The sequence below is a fragment of the Pholis gunnellus genome (assembly GCF_910591455.1).
Source record: "Pholis gunnellus genome assembly, chromosome: 2".
Taxonomy (NCBI): Eukaryota; Metazoa; Chordata; class Actinopteri; order Perciformes; family Pholidae; genus Pholis; species Pholis gunnellus.
The window spans coordinates 12,116,369-12,138,459 of NC_136536.1; the positions used below are offsets into that span (position 1 = coordinate 12,116,369).

The following is a 22,091-nucleotide window of genomic DNA, read 5'->3' on the forward strand; positions in this document are numbered from 1 at the left end:
TACATGCAGGTTACTGCCTTGTATGAGTTCACAGCTACTGCAGCAAAACGCAGAGAGCTGTTAACAAACCACACCGCCCTATCACAGCTCCTGCCAGAGTGAGAGGTTATTCGGGGTCACCTTCTGAAAAATCTTTGATCGTACAGTCTTTCTGCAGCGAGGTTCCCTGGCAACGCGACCAGATCTGAATAGCATCGTGTATGATCTTTGAAGCTGCAGCATTAGTGAAGGTGAGAGCACAGCCAGGAACCTGGGGAAGGTGGTGATGTGAGGAGGTGCTGCTGAATCCAACTTTCAGTGAGAGGAGAGAAAAGTGTGTGAGAGAGAGAGAGAGAAAGAGAGAAACAGAGAGAGACAGAGAGAGAGAGAGAGAGAGAGAGACAGAGAGATAGAAACAGAGAGAGACAGAGAGATAGAGACAGAGAGAGAGAGAGACAGAGAGAGAGAGAGATAGAAACAGAGAGAGACAGAGAGATAGAGACAGAGAGAGAGACAGACAGAGAGAGAGAGAGATAGAGAGGGTGTGCTCTGTCAGTCTTAGCAGTCCTAATTTTCCTCTTCTGTTCATTTCAACATGTATAAGGTATAGTTTTCAACTTCACCACAAGAGGGTAGCATATTCTTGCGAAACCTGTCACAGACATCCAAAATATATATATATATATGATATATGACTGAGATGAATTATGTGTTGGTAAAGATGAGACCCTGAGAGCCTCATATTCACTGTGTCAGTTGGTTTGTGAGAGTTGAATTCATTATTATTATTATCGCTTTTGCTGTCATACAGAGGAGCCTTGTGTTAGAATTGGCATATTTTGTGCATGTTCCTAAATGTACTTTTGATTATTAAATTACCACTAAAAGGGAGCCAATAGCGGCCCACAGCTAATTGTTGTCAATGGGACGCTCTAGTGGAGTATATATATATATATATATATATATATATATATATATATATATATATAAATATGTGAATCATATGCTCACAGCCCTTACGGTCACCAGTTTTCAACCCAATTCAACACCTATGTGAGATTTGACAACCTTTCGTGTTTGTTAAATGTTGCGAAGCAAACTTGCAACCCTTGAGAGATAGCTAGCTATTATTCTGGTGCAATTCTTTTAAATCCTTTTCATTTTGGTTTCTTGGGGTCGTGAAACACAATCACATATTATCACCTCATCAGGTTGATATGGAGAGCTTGTAAACAAGCAGTTGCCCATTTACACATTGAGCAGACACAGTGCAGCCTTGGCATTAACTTGATTTGTGTCTCTGATGAATGCAAGTCCAATAATCACTCTCCTCTCTACTTTGGGGAAATATGTGTAGTAGCTAACTTTGTTTATGCTGTTTGGTGCTCAGGTATTGTACAGTGGCTCTATCAGACCTGCTCACTGTCACTGCGACCAACCCTTTTTCATATTTCAAATGGTCATTTAATTCATTATTAACATGAAAATATTAATAAGACCAAAATATGAACATCAACACTGTCTTAAACTGACACAAGAAACCAGGCAAGTACTGAGGTGTTTAATAAATAACAGCATGAACAACACAACAATAACAACAACATTAAAAGCTTGAATTCATTTTGTATATATACACATACTGTATATATTTTCATATTTGACTGTATAAACTATAAATATGACATGCAGTCCTCATAACTTAAAACAACCAGGACTTCTCAGACTGAGGTAGGGTCAGGGGCCAAAGGGTTGGATAAATGAAGCTGTTTCTGTGTGTGTGTGTGTGTGTGTGTGTGTAGGTGTGTGTGTGTAAGTGTGTGTGTATGTTTGGAGGTGGGGAAGAGGATTACAGTATTGGCAATAAAGCTGCAGTGGCTGTTTAGTAGAAATGTGTGTGCTTGGTTCATAGTTCAGTGGTCAGGAGTCGTCGTCCCCAGTCAGTGCCCCAGTCGTCCCCCCCAAGACTTCCTGCTGAGAACACACACACATGCAGCGTTGATGCGGATGAAACGCCAGGCTGTCCGTTCCTTGAAGATGGTCAGGGCGCTCACGAATATGTGTGTGTTGGTGCAGTAGGAGTTCCAGTGGCGATTGTCGATGCCGAGACAGCCCGAGGTGCCTGATCTGGTGCCCGAGTTGCCTGATCTGGTGCCCTGTTTGCCACCCCGTCCCGCTGGCCTTCCCCCGTTTGCAGTCCCGGAACCTCTATGCGTTGGGGACCGGCACGTAGTCTCGTAGAAGAACTGTTTCTTCACCACGTTGTTGATTGTGACGTTGGGCAGCACTGTCACCTCATACCCAGCTATGTCTGTGGCTCGTGTCAGGTTGCCCACCCAGGTATTCATGCTGTCACATACTGAGTACTCCCCTCGGTGCATGGTATGCGATCCTGCTCTGCGCCTCACCCTCACCCCACTCACCCCTTCAATGTCATAGCCCTCACCTTCCAGGGCATCATGTGATGGGGCCACCTCGCTGAAGACAACACGGGGCGAGGAGCGGTAACGTCTCTTGGAGAAGAGCTTGGGGTCCACTACTGGGTTGAAGGGGTCTGAGGGGGAGTCTGACGTAGATTGCCTGACGACAGTGCTCTTATCCTGGCTGTATGAAGCTGACCGATGGGGCCTCTTGGTCCTGTGGTGGCTGGTCCTATGATGCTCTTGTGAAGAATGGTGTTCAGAGAGGTGGTCCCCCGCTGTGGTCTGCTGCTGTCCTGCTCTGTGATTGGCTGCCGTCTGCTGTTCGACTTTGTGGTTGGCTGCCCCGGCGCACCGGGCCAATCCACCTCCCATGTTCTGTACAGCCTGGACGCCGATCAGGAGGAGCAGGACCAGTGGTGACGACCTCATGGGCACACGTCCTGAGCCAAGCACAAGGGGGGACAAGAAGTTCAGATATTGCGCCTATATGTCTTGCTTACATTGAAGGGAGAAAAATAAATACATTTCATTTTTCACTTGTCTCTAAATCTTAATGGTTGTTTTTTTTGTTTATGTTTTTACGTATTGAATGAAGTAGTGAATAAAAAGTGAGTATATCAAACATTTTTGGAAGCTCAAATGTGAGGATTTGCTATATACATGTTTGACACTTTGTCAGGTACAATAAGCAATTTGATGGCATTTCTTATGGCTCTGAAAAGATGAGATGTGCTGTCATTTATCTTTATCCAGTTGCGCTTGTACTGGCTGATTAGCATCGGGTGTTTTCAATATGCGTCTCAATGATTGGCTCATTCACACATCGACTAAGACACTAGTGACATCCAATCATGTTCATGCAGGTGCACGGCGCGGGCATCACAGCCTGTTACTATCAATGTCAGTTGGGTTGAGCCTACATTCATGGCCTGACACAGTCCTGCTTCTCGTATTGGATTACTTGATGCCAGGATAAAAACCCTGGGAAGTTTCCTGGATTTGCTGTCGGGCCGAGGCAGTTTCCGTCAGGGGACTCTTCGTCGGATTTCCTGCTCACCATTATGCCGGGGCCCAACCTAAGTACCTGCTGCTGCGCTTCTTGTGCTTTCACTCACAGCCGGTCAGTGGCACTGCATGTGTTGCCAGGTTGTGTTTGCTTGGCGATGCCAATAAGTTGCAGCTGCATCGTTGTTGGCTTATTTCCCGGTTGAGCCCGGCTGGCTGTGCTGGTGCTGGTTAAGAGTCAATTCGTAATGAGTGAATGACTTATTAGCATGTATGGCTACTGCTTGCAGCTGATGATGTGTGTTTACTTTGCTATGCTGCTGTATTAATTTGAAATCTCTATTGCAGTGTTGGTTTGATTTGCAATGTGTATTTATTTACATTTGGTTTTGTGTTTTGCCGTGTTGTGAATGTCCTAATATATACATTTGTTGACTCCTGCATGGACTCAACTTGTTTTGGGCACATTTTTCCCTGGCGGTTTGTAATTGTTTATTACTGTTGTTGTCTTTTACTTAAAGCACGTGTTTTTGATGATCACTGGAGTGTTCGTTACAACTGAATTAGCTGCTGAATCCGTTAGTCCATTTTCTGCTTCGCAGGGATGTCTTTGGTCCTCGTAATAGAACATGACTTATTTCGTGCTTTGCTGTGCTGAGTGTTTATGTGTAGCCTACCTGTGGAATGTGTCCAGTTGAAGTGGGAGCCCCTGTGGACTCTAGAGCCAGACTCCAGTGCAGGCCGGGCCCCTCATGCCTGCCATCTGGACCCCCTGAACTACAGCTCTGTAACACACAAATACAGACAAAAGACTTAACTTAAACACATTGCTTGATGATTTAGCCTTTTATGTGCAGCAGTGAATTCTATGTTGTGGGATCCATATTTTACTGAAACTGGTAACCGACACAAGAAAACTAAAATGGAACTCATTTTCTATCCTTGAGATGGCCCATTGGACATATAGTATATGTAAAGTTTTCTTTTTAGACTGTTTGAACAAGTAGTAAAATAGTGAGTAAAGTACTCACTCATAGACAACCACTGCTCTCACAGGCATACAGAATGTACCATTGTCTGACCTTATCTCATACAAAGTACACACACACTCACCATGTTTAACTCTAAGAGTTTAGACTTGCCATACATTGGAATGTGTGGCATTTCACACCTCCGTTTATATATATATATATATATATATATATATATATATATATATATATATATATATATATATATATAAGCACACACTTTTTTGACCGTAAAGCCCTTCAACACATGCAAACAGTTTCTTCCTCAGACACACGTGCCATGCATGTAAGGATGTTTATATGAATAGTTTGCATTGATGTGTATGAATACACACACCTGCTCTCTCACAAACACTCAGAAGGTTACTGAGGTGTTGAAACTGGAACGTCAGTGACTTATCTCCAATGTTCTGTAAACGTTGTTGTGAGAAAAGAACGTCCTGGCTGGATATATATATATATATATATATATATTTATTTGTGGCACTTGGGTCTTCCAGATTTACTTGTATTGAAATCCTCAGAGTGTGGCATATAACAACCAGAAGAGGTCAGTGTTGTCTGCATAGACCACAAATCAAAGACAACGGACAGGCAGATGAGAAATATCCGGATGTCACTGACCCTGTTCCCATCCGAAATAGAAACTCTGATGCATGAGAGAAATGTATCTTGTCTCACTTTTCAGCTATTTTCCAACAAACCAAGAGTACTTGTTAGTCTATATGGCAGTGGTAGAGAGAAACTATAGTAATGTGTACATATACTCTAGTATTGTATTTTAAGAAACTTGTACTTGAGTATTTTATGTTTGTTTATGCTTCTTACTTCTTACTTTTACCCCACCCCATCTAAATATAACTATAGTTACTGAAAACGATTTTGAAGACAGCCTTCAGCTTTTCACATACATCCTATTGTGATTGTACTGTATGTGATATATGTGCACGGGTGTTTTAAAAATAGTTTTGGGAGGTGGAGAAAGCCATCGTTTTAGACTTTCGAGTGATATCTTTTGGTTTCAATAAACACAATCGTACACATGCACGCCTACACACTCGCACACATATGGAGCTGGTCCAAACAGGCAGTGAGTTGATTGATCCCGGCTGACGGGCAGCTCACTATTTACATGGCCCAGGGTGCGCCTGGAGGATCCTAATGTTAAAAATATGTGGCTTGTGTTTAATGCCAGTGGAGCCAGCGTAAACACTGCAGCGTAGGCGCACAGGGGTCAGAGCGGTTTAGAAAGCACCTTTTGACTTATGGGATTACTTCAGCACTGGATCACAATCTGTCTGGCTATCCCTCCGACCCCCTCACACAAATACTGTATGCAAAATAACAAACGAGCACAAACACACACACACACACAAACCGCCATACGAGCTCGTGAGATGCTCCTGTGGCTTTCAGTGAACAGTGCTTAGACATCCTCCGAATGTTGTTTGTTTGTCGTATGGTTTTGCGGTTTCTGCTCCTTGAATTGTGTAAAAGTTCTGACACATTTTTTGGGTGAAGACCGGGCCTGGAATAGGAAATGTTAGATGAAATAGTGCAATGGATTTTACATGCAAGCGTACATCCTACATCAAACGAGGGGGGGGGGGGGATCCATATGGTACTGATAAAACAGGAAGTCTGAGTTCTGTGTGAGGCTCCCCGCACTTTGACGTGCACAGGACAGTAAGCTGTTTTCCTCTTTAGTGTCCAGGGCAGAAAAAGAAAAAAAAATCTCACAAATGCACATGGGAGATGCCCTGATGAGTTGGAGACAGTTCTGCTCACATGTAATAGCCAAATAATGACAAAGGTATTCCAAACCATTGAAGCAAATACCACAGAAGTGACAGACACAATATGGTTCATATTTCCAGACACTGAACATACTGTATTAATACACACTGGCATAAACAAAGCAGTTGTTGGATATCCTTTTATGATTCATGCCCTGTACAGTTTGCACCAAAGAGGATGTTTATGAGAACAGACTTTGTAAAACGGCCTCATGTGGCTTGCTGCAGCGTCCCCCTGCTCTAAGAAGGTTCCCTTTCTCACAACACGCTGATTCCCCAGCTTTGCCAAACTGTAAATCAAGACCATCTCCGTTGAGTCATGCATCACTTTCAAATGCTACAAAGGCATGAGCGTTCAAGGCACCACATGGCACTACCTGGTTAAACAAGATTGCCAAAGTTGATAAAAGTATGTGGAATGAAAAGATGCGTCACACAGCTGCAAGGTCGTGACCTGGAAAACCAATCATTGGGCAGCATGAGAGGGAAACACTTCAGCCGGAGACTAATTACTTAGCCCAAGGCAGTGGAGCTGAGCCACACGTTTACTGGTACTGACAAAGCAGTGTTTGCCAGTCACACATTTTCATTTAGTGTGCCAGTCCACAAGATGCTCCATTGATCAGACTCTGGTTCCTACAAGCTGCCAAATTACAGCATGTGGTTACAGTACGGTGTGTTGAGTGTGATACAATGACAACAAGGCAGGTGGGCCAAATCATGAGCAGTTCAGGAGAGTGTTGCCTGCCATCAATCCGAGATTAGTTTACATTTAGCGGGGGTTTCTTCCTATCTGTGTGGTACATGAGTCGTTAGATACAAGTCCTTGTTAAAAGATGTGCAGGAGCGGCACGTCAACAGTTCTCTCGAACAAACTCACATCTCTCTATCGGAGCGATGACAACAGCATCAGATTATGAGGGGGTGAGAAAGAGAGACTGACAGCTGCAGAGATGGAGAGAAAGGTGATGCAGGGGAAAACAGAGCAGGGTAAACAGTGTCTCTCATCATGTCAGTGTAGTGCAGTTCCTCCTGCTGTCATCCACGGGAAATGATTATCAAAGAGGGAGCACTGCCAGGTCAACTTGCTCTCTTTTCCTTTTGAACCGCAACCAAATGTTTGAAGATATTTATTTCCTCTGATGAAATGGTGTGTAAACTCGTTAATCAATGCTTGATCATTGCAACGACTTAAAAGAATCGGTCTTTGAGTAACTCCTACTTTTGGAGAGTGTTTCACTTGAATTGAAACTCTTATGTTTATCAGATTCCGTTTTATATTAGAGCCATATTCATAATTGTAATTTCCTCCATTTGTCATCTAGTCACTGTTCCATTCACTGTTGTAATTGAAGCTTGTCATCTACTGCCATGGATCAAGTTTTTTTGTCACGTGAAATGATGTCATGCAGCGTCTGTTAAAAGTGCAATGAAGTTACACTCTTGAGAAGCTGTCAGTGAGGCTGGCTATTCTTGGAAACACTTTAAAAGTCTTGTATGTTTGATACACAGCACCGGTTGGACAGTCAGAAAATTCTACCTTTTACATTTTTTTTTTAAGAAAATCTGTAAATATCAACATTTAAATGTTGCTTATAATTCTGCTTGATTTTATGTTAAGCAACCATTACATAACCATTTGAAGAAAAAAGTAGTTCTAAAAGTATTTCTTTGCCACCATGAGCAGTAAAAACAGTCATCCTTAAACAGTCATTCTGTGGTTAAAAAAACAATTCAATATAATTGCATTTTTTAATACAAAGGCCTGATGCCCGCTGCCACTACCAGAGCCGTATACATTATCTCTACGTCATTTCTCCGCAGTCCAAATATGGTAAATTCTATTCACTGGTTGCAAAAAGCCAAGATGGCGACGGCTGTAATCCAAGATGGGGTGGAACAAATCGACAAACTCAAGGCTTCAAAACGCCAGTCCACAAACCGATGGGTGACATCACAATGACTATGTCCACTTCTTATATACAGTCTATGGGTTATTCTTATATTTCCTTAAGTCCAACTTCACTTTGGCAAGGTGCAACTGATTGTGGCTTTAAGTGAGGATGGTAACGACGTATTGTTCCATATCACATCAGAACATGGCAGATAAAGTGCTACTATAAAGTGGTACGATTCAAAACCAGCCCGTAGTTTTAATTCCAGGCTGGCGGAAAAAATACAAAAAGTGAACGCTATCAGACTTTAGAAATGTGATAGTTTACATGTTAGTAGCAGAGATGGAGATCAGCCTTTGCCCTGTCCCTTCCCCTCGTCTTCATGTTTAAAAGACATTTGCTGTGAGAACCAATGCAACTGTTTATCCATCAGGGATACTTCAAACAGTAAAACTCTGCTGCTCTGGCCTCAGGACACAGGAAGAGAGTGACGGGCACACACAACCTGTTAAAGCTCTTGACTCCACAGTGCAATGACAAATGATGCAAGATATGCAGAATAAAAGAACATTTACTGTACAAACTGTTATGGCATGAACTAACCAACTCCTACAATGTGGGGGAAAAAAAATGCACGTGCAGTTTTTGACATCAGCTTGTATTAGCTTCAGCTTGATGTTTTTACTGGGTGCTGCAATAAAATATGCCTGGCCTGTTCAACACAAAGCTAAAATGTGTTTCCAATACATACACGTGTGTGTGTGTGTGTATGTATGTACTGTATGTATATGAATATATATTTACACACACACATTCTGCCTTCTCTCCCAGGCCTGGCAAATAAAATGTCCTACAAAAAAGGTTCCTTTCCTGAAGCACAACTCAAAGTTTTCATAGTCATCCAGCCAGAAGAAATCAACATAAATGGAGGTAATTTTACTAGAATCTACTACATCTCTTATGTCCTTGTAGATAGATTATTCTCAATTTCCCCGAGCTCGCACAACAAACGGATTCTGTCCTCCTCTGGCGTGGAATTAAACATACCGCTCTCTAGAGTTTATGGTCATGTTCCTGAGCATAACTGTGCACATCGGGATCTTTGTCTTTTGTTTAAGTTAAAGTTCTGCACGATAGTTATTCTTTGTGAGACAAAAAGTTCGTAACTTTCGTTTACACCATATATCAACAGACCGTTTTTCTCTATTCATGACAAACAGCTTGGCCCTAATCTCCTGAATATCACAAAGTAATATGGTCTGCAAAATGAATGACGACGTGTTTATATTAAACAGAGATTTCAAACCTTTATCCCAGGGATGGCAATGCATTATGTATCCCAATGAAATATATTGTTTCAGTTAGTCTCTGATCAAACATCTTCACAAGTCTATTCCGAAAACGAAGCATTTGAGATTTAGGTCTGATGTTTGGAGGTTCCCAACCTATGTCTCCCCAATAATTTCCAAAACCGAAGTAGATTTGTGAACTCCCAAGAAGGATCTAATAGCTCTGTGACGCACAGTGTTACAACTCGTGTGTTCGCAGAAACCCCAAACACCAGAAACCTAGACACAGGACATACACATGAATTCTAGAGTAGTGTGGAGTCCTAGATTAACCCCAATGTTTAGCTGTGTTCAGTACAGATCCCAGTGCTCTTCCCACTGACTGAGCGAGGACAGTGACAGCTTTTTTAAATGTCATGTGCTCGTCAAGATATCTATACTGGTCAGTGTATGATAGCACTGTTGAACCAAAGTTAAAAACAACTTCACTTCTCTCTAATGATTTTCGTCTAAAATGTACTATTCGTGTTTTCTCTTGATTTACCGCTAGCCTCCATTTCCAGCACTACTCCACAACAACGTTCAGCAAAATCTGCAGATCATTTTCCTGTTCAGCAAGTAAAACTACATCGTTTGCATTTAATAATATGCCCACCGTCTGATCATCAACTTTAACACCCAAATTAGAAGCTTTCATTTGAAGAGCTAAATCATTAATATAAATGGGAAAACAATGTTGGAGAAAAAACATGTCCTTGCTTCACACCAAATTTTTGGGGAAACCAACCAGTTGTGTATTCATTAACGTGAACATGGGCAACAGGTTCTAATAACCTATATTGAAGAAGTTCCTTATTAATCCAGTCAAATGCTTTCTGGAAATCAGTAAAACAAACAAATGTGGACCGATTCTCCTTAATATTTGCACGTAAAATGGAAGTGACCACAGCTATATGATCAATACACGCTCTGGCTTTTCTAAATCCATTTTTCTCGGCCACAAGAAAACCTGTCCTGTGAAGGTGGTTTACAAGTTTGTCATGTAAAAGTGAAGAATACAATTTACACACTCGGCTAATAAGACTTATACCCATATAACTGAGAAGCTTTAAGAATAGGTTTAATAGCAGACTTCTGCCACTGAGTCGGAATAATGCCGCGGTCAAAACAATACTGAAACAACTCGTACAACACTTTCAACAGCCTCGGTGACTTCAACACTTGATTTGAAATATTTACGTTTCACAGTATATAACATCTTTTCAAATGAGTTTTTCTTTTCCTTGAATTCTTTCTTCAGCCCTTCGTTCAGGGATTCGTTCTTACATCTAAGACATTATTTTTCAGCTGTTCTTAGATTGTCTCATAACATCTGCAAATCTTGGTTCCAGTAAGGTTTGAATGATTTTTCTAAAGCCTTTATGGCTATTACATATTCTCTTAAGACATTTATTCAATGCTCTATTGACACCACCACTCAATGTATCATACCAAGCGTCCAAATCCTTTTGGCTGTTTTTAATGTATCCCAACTGCTCAATAAGGTCCAGCAATATGTTACATTGGTTAGAGGACAACAATGATCAGGGAGTTGCCTTTATAATGCAGTTTTTCTGGTGTATGGTACTTTAACAAACATTATATATATATATATATTTGTCTATATCTATATATCTATAGATATATTTAGATATATATATCTGTGTTCAGGGCATCTTGACAATATCAGGGAAGCAGGGAGCCAAGGTGTGGAAAGTATAAGGAACAGACTTTGGCAATGAGCCAGCGTCTTCATCCTGCTGTTTTGTGACTTTCTATGGCTCTTTCTGTCTGACAGTCTGTCTCTCATTTATGCCGGCTCTCCCTTTCTGCTCCTGGAATCTGACCTAATGTTCTTCTTTTCTCTCCCGCTTAAAAGCCAGAGGTAACCTCCTGGATACATGGCCATTTCTGTGTATAGCAAATGTGTGCAGGTGCAAAGCACTGCTCTTGTGGATTATCTATCATTTCCTTGTGTTTTGGGAAAATTACACAACAGAACCGGTATTCGACCTTTGCCATATCAATCCAAGACTGTGTGGGTTTGTTTTTTTGTTTTGTGGGCTACAAATAATTGGCTACTGCTGTAGGAGCTGTAAATTCATTTCTCTAAAGACATGCCAAAAACCGAAACAATGGGATTTCGAGTAGCATAGAAGGAATTTGTCTTGGCATAATTCAAACTGTTGGACTTGGATGTGTGCATATGGCTCCACTTTTCACTAATGCACAAAGTCAAGGTATTAAGTCAAGAGGGTAAAACTGTGCTTAGCTTGGTATTATATGCCTTCTAAATTTGTCCCACATACCTGTCAGACAATAGTTGCAATAATATGCATTATGTACGTATGTGAACTTTAAGTCAACATACACTCCTAATGTCTTGCTTTCTCTTAGATGTAGCAAGGCTCAGAGGAACTTCAACATTGACGAGGCTCCTATTCCTTTCCAAGATACTGAACCACAGTTCCAGGAACCACAGGCTTTAAGTTTGGCATATACTGTATCTCTCTGGGCTTTATCTTCTTTTCAGTTGAGACTTTGCACGTCTTCAGATATGCATTAGTGCTACATGTGGTAAAACTTTGAAGTCGGCTCTTGGCACAGTATTTGTCCCAGAGTTTTTTCTTATTTGCAAGGGCAACCCTGAGACAAAGCAGAGACATGACTACAATGTAACCCCAGTATTTTCCCAGTTGTCACACATTGTCCGACAGTAAGTCAAACACTGATTCATCATAATAGAAAGATTGAATCTTGTGGTGTTTGTGAATGGAATCCAAAATAAACAACGTTTTTGCTGAGGGCGAAATTCAGCAATAATTGCATTTGGAAGAAAGATGAGAAACAAATAGAACATTTAAACAATGCAGGACAAGACAATGCAACGCTTTGTACACAGAGAAATATCACTGTTTTATTTTGTTTTTTTTATAATGTTGATTCTAGCTTGTTCCCAGAAAAAAAACCTGCCTGTTATGTAATATAGATATTTTTGTAGATGTTCATGAACAGGTGGGCAATATGTTGTGGATTGCATAGCAAATAATTAAGATATATTTAGTAAAAAGGGTCAATGGCAATATGAATGAGCCCTTTCCGCTATGTAATGTGGATATATATTCACATTGCAGTGGAACATTAAGGATATTGTGCTTCGTGTTCCAAGTTGGTCGGCACTCCCAGCTGTGCTAATTGATGCTTTAATGTTACAATGCTTATGTTGCTAGCAGTAGATCAGTCTGTTTCAGAGACTCAGTATATTCAACTCAAATAGCTAAAACCTTCTTTTTGTCTAGTCTTGGTATGAGGTATTTTTACTTTTTTTCAATGCAGTTCTGACAATTCAGAAACCAGTAATACATTTTTCGGGCCATCTTTCAGTCCAAGCAGTGGTCAACAACGATTGGCTTTGCCCACACAAAGGTCAGCACAACTCGGGTCAATGTCTAACATATTTTAACTTTTGGTGCATCGCGGAGCCTTCGCAAAACACCACATACACAGTATTGGAGGAGGCGTTTTTCTGCAATAATGTGAACTTTGAGCTTTGTGTCTTGATTTTACTTTCAAAAGTTTGTCACAAACAGTGCATTTTAGTGGTATGATGCTGTATCATTTTCTTTTATAATTAACTCTGTCTGAGGTTTCTTATTTTGGCAATAAGGCAAAACCGCAGCCAGAAACCCCCCTTCCAAACAATCCTACAACCGGGCCCATCCCCAGTCAACCCACCCTCTCCCTGTCCTGGACCAACAGACGTGGGAGGCCAGTCCTCCAGGCCTTGAAGGCAGGCCGAACACAATGATTAACATGTTTTCCAGACCCCTACTTTTTATGACCTTGACATTCAACAATCTTCTCATGACAAGTGTTTAATCTTTTGGCATGGCCGTGGTAATAACTCCCCTTTCCTTGTGAGAATCTAACATCCCACAGTGGAGCACTGAGACGAGGAGGACCAGAGGCAGGAATGCCTGTCTGGCCACGGATGGAGATGTAGACAGAGGGGAGAGGGGATGGAGAGGAAGGAATCAGAGACATCAAGGGATGGGGAGAGGCAACAAGTTATGGAGGGCGGGGCACATATGGGCAATGAGATGCCTTGGGAATTTGGCAAATAAAGAAGGATGTGATACAAAGAAGCAGAGCATGGAAATACAAGGTTGTAGGGGAGCAGAAATTGAGACAAAGAGGAGTTCAAGGACTGGGAAGGAGGGAGGGAGGAATTAAGGCTCTGGGGAGTTGCAAAGAGTAGAGGAGTAAGAGACACATGGAGTTTCATTGCTGTGTCTTTACTCTCAATAACTTTAACAGAATACAACATTTCTCCCCTTTCTGCTCCAGCAGGAAGAAAACCACCTGTCTCAGAGGTCTTTTAGCTCATGTTGCTTATTTTCTCCCAGGGCATCCACCGAAGCAGAACTTCAAAAGATTCTATGTTGTCCAAGCAGAGGTTCACTCATGTTCATACTAATCCACCCGGAGAGTATATCCGCATGCAAGTGATTGAAACACTGATCAGGTGAAATAAATCTCAGTTCTGTGTCTGATAAAGATCACTAATGTTGGAGTGAGTCATTAAATTCATTATCTTGAGGTTTATTTGACTCATTTTACGATCTGATATATGCTCTGAATGCGTCTTTCACAGCTCGTAACCTCGACAAAATCGAGAGTATAGATTTGCATTTTACGCTTTGACTGCACGCTGTCACAACAGCAAAACAAAGCGATTGTGAGTGAGTCACCCAGGTAAATTTGCTGGAGTACCTGAAGTAAAACGTGGGCGTAAATAGACAGATGCACTCACTCAGACACCCGAGTTTTTCCATTACGTCCCACTTGCGTGATGCCATGAGCATGGGTGTTGGCCCATAGACGCAAATTGGGTATATGTTGCGTCAGACATTATAAGATACGCATGTACAGTATTGCTATTGTCTTGCGCTACACAATAAGCATTTACATATTCTCCACATCTGAAGGGTAGCTAGGGTGGAGAGCTAATTAATGAGAGAAGTTCTGTGATGACAATGGCCTAAATATAAGATGAAAGTATCGACTGTATTTGAGAGGAATAGTGAAAGTGCTTGGCTGCAGGCTAATGTTGAGCTTTGCCTTTCAATTTAAATTGATGTAACATGGATTTGATTTATTAAACTTAATTCAATTTTCTTTTGGCCCGGTTGTTTGGGGGCAAAGAGTCAGTCAGCCAGCCAGCGCGGCACCTCTGAAACATGTAGAGATTAAGTATCTCACTCCGGGATACCGAAGTAAAATAGGTAAAGACCTCACCTGCATGACTACATCCTGCTGCCATGTGGCCTTAAAGAGCGATCATGCGTAACTGTCAGCCTCTTTGCAGTAACCTCAAATCCTGATGTTGCCGTTATATTTAAGCCATGCGTGGCTCAGTGAATAGCAGTGTTGGTTGTTTGAGACTACAATATCTCAACATCTATTGGTTAGATTGCCTTACCATTTTGTGCAGACATCTATGGTCTTCAGAGGAAGCATGATCTTTTATGTGAAATATCTCTATGCTTAAGTAAATGCCAGTAAAATAAATGCCATTTCCTTTGGCCTCTGCTGTATGTTGAGATTACTGCTGATTAGTGACTCTTAGCATGCTCATATCTTGGTGCTAACATGGTAAGCATATCTGCTTAACATCAGCATGTTACCATTGACATGGTGAGCATGCTAGCATTACTGAAACCACTTGGCGTCTGAAGTTGTGTCCTCCATTTAATCAAACTACTGCAATCCACTTCTTGCTATAGAGGGCCTTGTCAGGACTGCTCTTAAGAGTGGACAAAATATGATCTTGTCGTCACTTCTAGCATTTGTTTGATTACAGTCTCACCCCTCTCACTGAAGACTTGACCCCTTGGCCTTTTTTATATTCTGTGTGGTCTGAAAAATCTTTCCGTCATTTCTCTCTCTCTCTCTCTCGGCTTCTGTGTCTCTCTGCCTCCCTATCTCCTTCAGTCCATATCTCCCTCCCCTCCCTCTTTTACCCCTCTAGCTGATGTCAACCACCTGTCTGCTTGGGACCTCCCAGGCCCATCCTCTGTCTGTTAGCAGCATGCCATGTTCAGCGTGTGAGCAGAGTTATGGTGAAAGAGATGTAGAGGCTACTTTCCAGCAAGACTGCATGTGTGTTTGTGTGTATGTGACCTGCAGCGGGGCTTTAGATGAGTTAATATTTGCCGTGGAGTTGGATGCACAGGCTTAATCCAGCAAAGAGAAATGGCTTCCTACAGCGTCATCCTCCCCAAAACAACTCATGACACACCATTAATCCTCGAGTTTTAACTAAAAAATAACACGATGACACGATAAATCAGATTGTTTGAAAGCAGAGGTGGAGAAAACTGCTTAGTTTTTTGGATCCTGTCTGGCTAAAACAACCATAAGAAGAATGGCTCCTTATTAATTTCTGCTCATTGTGTGGGAGACCAGTCTGTTATGACTAGCCAGTGGTTCCTTCTCCTGCACACTGTGCATTCCCAAAGCAGCAGAATATGAATAAGTGATTTTGCTTGTATCCTTGGGGCTTGTGGGTGTTTGAGTATCCAACATAAACACATGTATACATATACACATAATTTCTTTGTTGGAGTAAACTTGATCACTCTGGGAAATTGTAAGTACAGATTATTATATGGCTGAAACACATATTGTTTTATTTGCAGCTGCTAATTGTGAGGCTTTGGAGTGAATTCAAACGTTTGAAAGGATCAAGTATTCTTGTTCTGTTGATGGCAACGAGGGAGAGTTTCATGTTCGGACAAGCTATAGACAAACCTACCAATGGGGATAAAGGGGAAGGAAAGTGAGAGTGAGACGTGTCATCATCGAAAAGTACACACACGCGCACACAAAAAGTGGTTGCAGTGAAACAGTTCAAAACACCAGACGTGCACTAAATCAACAGATTAAGACCACAACACTGTTATTCTTACTGTAAGAACAGCCCTGGTAATTTGGTGACTTACCGGCTACTGTGTGTTTGGGCTGCGTGCACATGCATGAGAGGAAAGCGAGCCATAACTGAAAGTCATAGAGGCATTTAATGTGGAATGAGCAGGCATGTCTGCACATTTAGTTGTAATTTTTTGTATCTATACACAGTGTACACACACACACACACACACACACACACACTCACACACACATGAGTGGAGACATAGAAACAGGCAGACACAGGCAAACATAACCCTTTGATGGAGCACCTGTGGAAATCAGATCTGCAACACAAAGACTGACTTGCATTAACAGTCCTGGATTCAGTTTTCAATGTATAGAGAAGTCCAAACACAGGAGTGTATTATCTTGATTTTGTATAGTGCTGAAAACTAGGTCCATATGGGGGGGAAAGGTGCTGGGACAAAAGAATCTGCTCATGTCTGACAACAATTCTGTTCAAACCCCCGTAAATTGCAAATGTCAAACAATGTTAGTTGTGATTTCTGTTGAATATATTTTCCCCCAAACATTGTGAGACGATGTTTGTAAAGGAAACGTCAACAAGAATTACTGCAGCTCTGGGGGTGACGTCAGGTTTCTATGTTTTCCACATTGCTCCAGTGCCACACGGTTCAGGATCCTGACCTGCAGCGACCTGCAGATCCCCGTTTTCCTCCACAAACACAGACGTAACCCCCGAGTCCAAACTCTGACCTCTTACCTCTCCCACTGGTTTCAGACAGAACACTTCAGCTGGTTCACTTTACACCAGATGTTCTCAGCCAAGTCTGTGCACTGACCTGTGCCAGACCACAGCTCTAGTGACCCAAAAGATAACCGAAGCAGGGTCTGGGTTTACAATTTGAACTATGAATCATCATCTCCTTATTTTTCCCAAAAAGGGAAGTTTTGTTCGGGATGTTTAATTAAACATCACCTCTTTGTCACGAAGACGGAGAGAGACATTTTTTTTCCCTGATAATATGCGTTGCTCTTAAGCTAAACGCATGCATTTAACATGTATAACACAAGATAATGGCAAATACAAAGTGGCTGTTGAATTTGAAAAGATATATTTTGAAAAATATGTGACTTAAAATGCTTGATTGACATATGACTGTGGCACAGAAAGCCTTACGAGGCGAAGATGCAAAATTACACAAAAATAATGTAATCAATAATAAAAAAAAAGTCAGTTCAACAAGTCAATTTCCTTGGATTTGGGATAAAAAACAAATAGGATTATATTTTTCTACCTGGGTAAGACTTAGTGCATGTCAGGGAGGTAAGAAGGGATACATACAAACTTCGTTACTTTTGTAGAAAAGTTTACATTTTAACTGAGAAAAAGTGTTAATCTTCCTCAAGGGATCTTTGCGACCTGATAGGACACAATACATCCTGTGTGAAGTAAACAAACCCTTGTAACCTTTTTTTGTTGCCAGCTAGCACTGTCCCAGATATTTTAGTAACAATAGTCGAGTCAAACAAAGTCTGGTGGTATGTTGGTAAGTAAGGATTGGAATTATATGATGTGATTAAAAAGGTCATGTTAAATTATATTATTAATGTTGTTGAGGAGAAAATGTCCGATAGTGGCACACATTTGTTCCAGGCCAAAAAAAAAAAATCCTTATTTTATTTAGGGACATTTTTGTGCTTTAACGCTCAAAATCCAGCACAGTGCATTCGGGCTTCACAACAGGAGTTACGAGAACAACAATGTTGGATATTGGCTTGTGTTTGCTTGTGTTTAGGTGACATAATTTCAATGATATTTATGTTTGTAGTCTAACTTTATAGGTTAGTGTGGTTGGTTTTTACCCCTCAGGTTAAATGGAGCCAATTAAATTGACCGTCCAGGTGTGCTGTCGCAGCCTCTCCCCTGCCCAGGTGTCCTATACAACACTCTGCAGTTAGATAGCTCACATCATTCCATCCTTTATGTGTTCAGGGGGTTGAGATTCTTCCTTCTGTCATAATCTGAGTATAATTTGCATGCCTGTTGAGCTGCATTGTATTACGTCCCCACACTAGAGAGCACTGAACAAAGCCACAGTTAAATCAAAACGCATCTTGAAATCTGACTCTAATGCGCTGACCTTTGAGACATTTTTGAACAAACGCAACTGCTATTTATCAAATATTTGCAATTGTATGACATGTATGATAATTTATTAGACACAAATAATCTATTTATTAATGCACCCACGTAGCTAACGTAACTTAATAACTTAACAACACTTTGGGACACAAACACCACACGTCTCCTGATTGAAAGTAAGATTGTTAATAATAAGATGTATAGATACGAATATTAATGTCAATTTGCTCTTAACATGATACATATTTTTCAAAGGTATGCCATCTCCGGCTTATATGAATGAATGGAGAATTTCCAGTTAAAACTCAGTAGCTACATCCCACTTCAGTTGGATGATGATTTACTTTACTTCACACTCAAAATCACAGGGTCAAACTGATGCAATACTGGCTTAACTTTACCCAATACTAATGGGTTGTTTGGACCCAGTATTACTGTTATTTAGTATATTACCATTGGGTCATTTACTGGTTATTATAATTCACTGAGCAAACTGAAGTTTTACCTTATAACCGTCACAGATGCATTGTTGCTTGTACAAAACAATGTGCGTCTGACAAATGGGGACATGCAAGATTATAACAACCATTCCATATTTTTCTTTGGGAAAATAACCCAAATGTTACATAGAAAACAACCCATGGTCTTAGTTCAAATATTTAAATAATTGTAAAGTATCACCTTATATCTCTTGCGCACTCGCACACTATACCTACGTATATGCACACACACAGGCACACAGGTGCTAACATAGGGAAAGCTGTAATTCAGCTTCAAAGGGAAACCTGAGAGGGTCATGAATAATCAGACATCTTTGTCTGCAGGGGAAAACAGCAGTGTCCATCTGCCCTCCATACACATACACACACTACTTTGTAGAGCTTGAGCTGTTTTTGCCATTGGGAGTTCTTCTGGATTTAATGAATACATTGAGAGGAAATTTAGAGGACAGCCATCTCTATTTTAAACTCCAGCCAAAGTTACAGATATCATCCCTTATTGCAATTTAATATCCTGTAACATTAATATGGAACAAAGGGGGGAAAAACTGCCATTAAAGCGCTATCACAAGTGCCCTTTTAGTCGGCAAGCTTCTGGATCATTCTGCATGATTGACGTGAGTCACACATGAGCCAGCAGTGGAGCCAACATACATTGCAAACAACAATGCTGTACTGTAGATTACAATTCTGGGCAGAGGCAATTTAATTGTTGGTTTATAAACAGTTGATTTTTGAAAAAACTTGTAAAAAGTACAATTTATCTAGCCTGCAAAATGATGTTAGAAAGTGCAATTTTTCAATGATATTGTCTCTGCTATAGCTCAAGCATTGTGGTAGATCTACTGTATTAACTGGTAGACATACTGTATATTTGGTGGGGTTTACCATTGATGGCTTTGTTGTTGGTCGTGTTTCAGGTTACTGTCATCAAATTCACTGTGACAGAACCATGACAATGAACCCGTTTACACATGATTTCATGCGAAAAACCAGTGGGTGCCTTCATGAGACCATCAAATATAAAATGTAATTTTCCTATTTTTTTCCTTTAAAAGAGGTGACATGAAATAATTATAAATTATAAAGAGAATCTATAGGAGGCCTCAAACACCTATGCATTTTCATTTTAGTTGAGCTTTAAGAGAATGCACTCTGAATTATCCCGCGTTAACCACATGCACACCATCTCTTGAATGTCATGTAAGATATATAGCCAGACTGCTGAAGCTTTTTCTTTCCACTTCCTCTGTGAACCAACAGAGAGGTGATGAACCCCCCCCCCCCCACACACACACACACACACTGGCAGCAAAATTGAAGCTCGTAAACAGTTTAGAACAATTATTTTGTACAGGACGTAGCACCTTTCTCTCAAAAGAGATCTTTACTCCTTTGCCTACGCTGAAAGTTTTAAAAAGTTTTCTTATCCGACACAGATGTACACACACACACACACACACACACACACACACACACACACACACACACACACACACACACACACACACCACAATGCTATTGAAGCAGACAGTGTAAAGATACAGTATGTGTGTAACAAAAATATGGGCTTTTTGCTTTTTTTAAAACCCCAATCCAACAACATCTATATTTTTACTTCTTCTTCATATTCAAATTAAATCAAAACAACACAAGAGCTTTAACGTGGCTGGCCAAACTATTGTGCCTACAGGTCACGGTTGAAGCCTTTGGTGTGTGTGTGATGTTTGTTTGTGTGCGTAAACGTTTGACATTCCTCCCCTGTCAAAGCCCGACAGGAATTCCCTGGTAGGAGTGGCGGGCACGAGGTCTGTGTTTAGCGCACACGCTTGTATACACACAATTATATATCGAAGTGTAAAACATTGATCAGCTGCACACCCATGCAAGCACCAGGCCCCACCCAGACATACGGATAACCTCAGCAACACTACTTCATGTCGGGCATTTGGAGCTCATCAGAATCTACAAGTCCTTTAAGGGTTGTGTAACATGAGCGGAGAGAGACAGATAGAAAAAGAGGGGGAGAGAAAGAGAGAGAGAGAGACAGACAGGAAAAATGGGGAGAGAAAGAATGAAGGTAACCTGATGTCCCATGAGTTTTCTGAACAGTGAACTGGTTCCCATTGAAGTTTGGAGAACCCCTTTTTTTTAAATCTTTACCTCTATTTTCTCTTTCACTCTACATCCTCTCCTCTTCTATTACCTCTCTCCATCTGTGTATACCTGGAAAACTACTGTGTGTAACTGGACATTTTATAACCCATCTAAACTTTTCTTAGTACCTCCTGTGTGTGTGTGTGTGTGTGTGTGTGTGTGTGCGTGTGTGTGTGTGTCTGGTAGTCAGCTGAAATGTTCTCCCCCCAACAGAGAACTTAACTGGCTGCTGCTGAGCTCAACCTCAATTCAGAGGCTCCACTTTCACTTAATGACAGGTATGGAGAAAACTTCTCTTCTGTTTCTCTGTCCTATATGCACACATACCACACACATTAACATTTAACATTCATGTTTAATTCAAGTTTTAAAAGAATAAGGTAGGACTCACCACCCTGGTAATGCCTCTCTGCTCTCCCAGTGAGGGAAAACTTCCAGATGAACTCTGCTATATTCCACCTCACTCTCTCCAGGCCAAGGACAGAATTATCCCAATCTCCAAATCCCGCTCCTGCTTTTAAAGCTGTGAATCCAGGTCTTGGGCCATTCACTTCTGTCTGTCTCCCTCCCACACTCTTTGGGAAATGGATTGTTCTGAAAGTTTAGTAAAAGGAGTCCCAAAGCTGCTCCCTCCCTCCCGTGTGGCTCACTTCAGGTCCTAGTGCCTACCCTTTCCACATGCTCTGTGACGAAACATTTTTTTTTTTTTTTTTTTTACAGCTGCTCATAATTTGCGACTAGCTGCTGTTATTCATCCTCTCCATTCATGTTGGTCTCTTTTGCGCTAATCTGTGGAAATAAACTTTCACTCGGGGATGATTCAGCTACTTTTAATTTGAGACTTGACGTCACCTAATCGCACGGTCTGGGTATATCCTGTGCTGTGAAAGTTTCCCAAGAT

The 22,091-nt window shown here is 41.1% G+C and overlaps 1 protein-coding gene across 1 annotated transcript; it reads right to left on the reverse strand.

Annotated features, from left to right (window-relative positions):
• Window positions 1–1,595: 1,595 nt before the first annotated feature.
• ngfa (nerve growth factor a (beta polypeptide)) lies at window positions 1,596–21,699 on the reverse strand. The gene is made up of 3 exons (XM_079168552.1): window positions 21,582–21,699; window positions 4,082–4,189; window positions 1,596–2,839 (listed from the first exon to the last, which is right to left on the reverse strand). Exon 3 carries the CDS (start codon window positions 2,826–2,828, stop codon window positions 1,917–1,919), a length of 912 nt encoding a protein of 303 aa, XP_079024678.1. The 5' UTR covers window positions 2,829–2,839; window positions 4,082–4,189; window positions 21,582–21,699; the 3' UTR covers window positions 1,596–1,916.
• Between the last annotated feature and the right edge of the window lie 392 nt (window positions 21,700–22,091).